The following is a 4,662-nucleotide window of genomic DNA, read 5'->3' on the forward strand; positions in this document are numbered from 1 at the left end:
CAGTCCCTGGAGAAGGACATCATGCTTGGTAAAGTACAGGGTCAGCGAAAAAGAGGAAGACCCTCAATGAGATGGATGGACACAGTGGCTGCAACGATGGGCTTGGACATAACGATTGTGAGATGGTGCAGGACTGGGCAGTGTTTTGTTCTGTGTACATGAGGTCACTGTGAGTTGGAACCAACTCAATGGCATCAAACAACAACAGCCCACACCCTTGACCTGTATGATCCCACCTCCCAGGTGAGAGCCTGGTATACACGTAGAGCCCAATTACCACCTCCCCCAGCCTCCCCTGAAACTGGGCCGAGGCAGGGACTCAGCAAGTACTCACTAAACACCCAGAGGTACCCATGAGTGAGATTGGGGTTAAATAAGAGCAGGTTTGGGGACGGCTGGGCCCAGGGCCTGGCCCTATTGAAATGGTCCCACCTCCCTGGATTTAGTCATTCAGCAGATATTAGCTGAGCACCTGCTGTAAGCCGAGTGCTGTGAATGCCTGATGTGAACCTGACAGCTTGTCGAGGGGCTCACAGCCTAGTGGGGTGGGAGCTGGGGGTGGAGGACCAGAGGCAACAAACAGTACATGTGGGAGCAATAAGTGTCACCAAGAAAAATAAAATAGACGGGGGGTGGGCAGGGGAGTGGCCAGGGCACGTTGTTCACACCAAGCGGGGGATGGGGGCGGGCATCTCAGTCTGGGTTTATTTCATGGTGTACATAGACAAGGAGTTTGGGCCTGGGGTCCTGGGGCAGGAGGAGAAGGACCCCTTTCAGCCCCCAAATTGAGCTGTGTTCTATGCAAGATTAGGGGGAGTGCCCCATGGGACATGCTGATGTCAGAGCTTCAAGCCCATGAGGTGTTCTGGGCATGCCATGGAGATGAGCTTGGGGGCTGCAGAGAGGCCCCAGGTTGGTCCTCAGATTTGGGGGTCTCTGGTCTCCTTCAGACTGGAAGCTCCCCCAAGGTTGGAAGGGGCAGGGCTTCCCCCTCAGATTAGGACGCCTCAGGGGGAAGAGCTACAGTGTCTCCTCCCTCAGACCAGCAGCCCCTTCATGTCTCCCTCCGTCTCAGTTATCTAGTACTGTATAACAGAAATACCACAAGGGGGTGGCTTTAACAAACAGAAATTTATTTTCTTACAATTGAGGAAGCTAGAAGTCCAAATTCAGGGCGCCGGCTCTAGGGGAAGTCTTTTTCTCTCTGTTGGCACTGGGGGAAGGTGCTTGTCTCTTCAGCTTCTATTCTTTGGCTCCGTGGTGATCTGCATGTGGTATGGCATCTATCTTCCCCCATTTCTGCTTGTTTAATCTCTTTCATATCTCAAAAGAGATGGGCTCCAGACACACCCGACACTAATCCTGCCTCATTAACATAACAAAGACAATCCATTCTCAAATAGGATTATAACCACAGGCATAGAGGTTAGGATTTACAACACATATTTTGGGGAACACAATTCAATCCATAACATTCCACCGTTCGGCCCCCCAAAACTCATGTCCTGGCCACATGCAAAACACATTCACCTGATCGCATCCTCCCAAAAGTCTTAAATCAACTCCAAGTCCAAAATCTTATCTTCTGAATCATTGAAATCAAATACGGGTGAGACTTTAGGTGTATTCGATCCTGGGGCAAAATTCCTCTTCATCTGTGGGCTGTGAAATCTAGAATACAAGTTATCTGTTTCCAAATTACAGTGCTGGAATAGGCACAAGGTAGACATTTCCATTACAAATGGGAGAAACTGGAGGGAAAGAAGGGATAACAGGCACCAAGCACGTCCAAAACCCAGCAGAACAAGTTACATTAGCTCTCGAGGCTGGAAAATAATCCTCTGTTCTCTGAGACCATCTGGGCAAGGGCCCACCCTCCAGACTCTGGGTGTTAGACACACCCTCTGGATTCTGGATTCTGGGTGGAGGCCTCTTGGACCTGGACTTCAGCTCCGCCTTCCAGGTCCACTGGGATGGCAACTCTGCTCCTTCAACTTTAGGCAGCCCCATTCTCTTAGTCCATCTGAGTGGTGACCCCACTCCCTCGGCCCTTGCAGGCCCAGTTTTTCTTCCCTTTTGGGCATAGCAACCCTGCCCCCTCAGCTTTGGGTGGTGGCCCCATCCCCCTGGCACACATTAACTGCAGCCCCACACCCTGGAACTGAGTTGGCCAAGACCTGACTCTTTGACACCTAGGAGGCTGTAGCCTCACCCTTTGAGATCCAGGAGACTGTGACCCCACCCTTGTAAACCTAGAAGGCCCTGCTTCCCGTGCTCCTTCCAACAGTTCTGCTGATCTCTGAGTTCCTCCAGGGATGGTCCTTTTCTTTTCTTGGGAGACAATAGTTGTAGCTCCTTTGGCCTGTTTCCTGCCTGTAGAATTCCAAGAGGCAGATAGCATTCTCTCCTTTCATTCTTTCTCTGTTCCCTTCAGTCTAAGCTCATGGGTTTTCTGCTGTGGTAGTCAGTTAGATCCATCAGTCACAAGCTTAATCTCTTTAACAAAAGATTGTGTAGCCACGTCCTTGGTGAACATTCTAGGACAGGTGTTCTTAGTTTGTACAACAGAATTTTCCAAATGTTAAGTTCTGTTTTCATTTTGTACAGTTCATTTTAAAGTCCGTATCTTTCCTTGCACATTTTTCTATAAGCAACAAGGAGAAACCACACAGCCCCTTTAAGATCTTGCTTAGAAACCTCATCAGCCAGATATCCAAGATCATCTCTTACAAGTTCTACCTTCCCCTAAACATTTGAACATAATTCAGACAAAATCTTTGCCACTGCATTAAAAGCACTGCTATTCCTCCATTGTCCAATCACATGTTCATAATTTTCTTTAAAAAAAAAATCATCAGAGGCACATTTAACATCCACATTTTTAGCAACATTCTGTTGCTGGTGCCATATGTATTCTCTAAAATGATAGAGACTTTCTCTATAGTTCTCCTTTCTTCCTTTTTAGCCCTCATCAGAATTGCCTTTGATGTCCATAATTCTCTAACAGTGTCTTCAAGGCAATCTAGGCTTTTACTACTGGAACCCTGGTGGTGCAATGGTTAAGAGCTCAGCTGCTAACCAAAAGGCCAGCAGTTCGAATCCACCTGGTGCTCCTTGGAAACCCTATGGGGCAGTTCTTTTACTATTAGGCACCTTAAAATTCTTTCAGCCTCTACCCATTACGCCATTCCAAAACGACTTCCACATTTTAGATATCTGTTAGAGCAGCACCCCACTTTTCCAGTACCAAATTCTACCTTAGTTATCTAGTGCTGCTATAACAGAAATACCACAAGTGGATGACTTTAACAAACAGTAACTTATTTTCTCACAGTTTAGGGGGCTAGAAGTTCGAATTCAGGGTGCCGGCTCTAGGGGAAGGCTTTCTCCCTCTGTCAGCTCTGGAGGTAGGTCTTTGTCCTTTGAGCTTGTTTCCTGGTTCCTTGGAGATCTCCGTGTGTCTCAGCATCAATCTTCCCCGTCTCTGCTTCTCACTTGCTTGTTTAATCCCCTTTATATCTCAGAAGAGATTGACTCAAGACACATCCTACACTAATCCTGCCTCATTAACATAACAAAGACACCCCATTCCCAAATGGGATTCCAACCACAAGCATAGAGGTTAGGACTTACAACATGTATTCTTTGGGTCACTATTCAATCCATAACACCCTCCTTGACCAGACACTCTGCCTTCAGACTAGTGGAAACCAATTCCATCTTGAGGCAGGGGAGTGGGTCTCCTTCATTCTTGGACCCCAGAGCATTTGGCAAAGTCTTAGAAGCAGAAAGACTCAACAAGGGTCCTGCTTCATCCCCAGTTTGAGACCCAAAAAGCAGAAAAAAATTCTCCAGGGAAATAAGAATGGAAAGAAAACCTTTGAGTCCAAAAGTACATTCACTTTCCTGATTATTGGCATGTAATTTGTGGTTCTCAGATCGTGGATTTAAATGGGCACCTATTTCCTAAGGTGGGGGCTCGATGACGGTCTTGGCAGTTCCCACAAGGGTTAGGCAGGGCAGGAGGGGTGGGTGCCCTGTCCCCAGCACCAGCCTCAGTCCTCATCCTCACTGGCATAGATGCCGGCTTCCCAGCGTTCTGCCATGGCGTTCTTGTGGCGGGTCACCCGTGTGGCTTCCAGGACCTGCAAGAGGGTATGAAGTCCCCATCAGGGTCCTAACCTTCCCACATATCTCCCCTCACCTCAAAGTCACAGGAAGGACCTAGAACAGGGTTAAAGCAGGGTAATCCCCTCCTCTCTTTCAGACCCTCTACCTGTAGGAATATGGCCAGAGCACGTGTTAACTCATGTTGAGTGTAAAGGCAGGGAAAATGCCTCCCTGAACTGAGTCCAGTTTAGGGAGGGTCACAAATGTTTTCCATATATCGACTGAGGCAGCTGAGCTTCTACACACTCTCAGATGAATCCTTTACTCAAATAAAGTGTCCTTGTCTTGGGTCTAATCTGCTCAAAAAACATCACCATCTGGTAAAGAGGCAACACACAGACCCCATTTTCATAATCCGTGCCTAAAGCAGGCATCACGAGCAGATCACAGCAGAATCCACCTGAGACACCTCCAATCGAGAAGACACCCAGTGAAGTCCCCACAACTAGAACAAAGGCCTTTGATGGCCCTGATGCTGTGGGGTGGGGGTGG

General features: G+C 48.1%; 1 protein-coding gene across 1 annotated transcript in view; it reads right to left on the reverse strand.

The window, feature by feature from the left end:
- Nucleotides 1–4,055: 4,055 nt before the first annotated feature.
- MISP (mitotic spindle positioning) overlaps nt 4,056–4,662 on the reverse strand; it is a 4,467-nt gene continuing 3,860 nt past the window's right edge. Inside the window, exon 4 of the mRNA XM_004378528.1 lies at nt 4,056–4,145. Within this exon, the coding sequence (XP_004378585.1) occupies nt 4,056–4,145 (90 nt within the window). The remainder of the gene's footprint in view (nt 4,146–4,662) is intronic.

The sequence above is a fragment of the Trichechus manatus genome, unplaced genomic scaffold (assembly GCF_000243295.1).
Source record: "Trichechus manatus latirostris isolate Lorelei unplaced genomic scaffold, TriManLat1.0 scaffold00057, whole genome shotgun sequence".
Taxonomy (NCBI): Eukaryota; Metazoa; Chordata; class Mammalia; order Sirenia; family Trichechidae; genus Trichechus; species Trichechus manatus.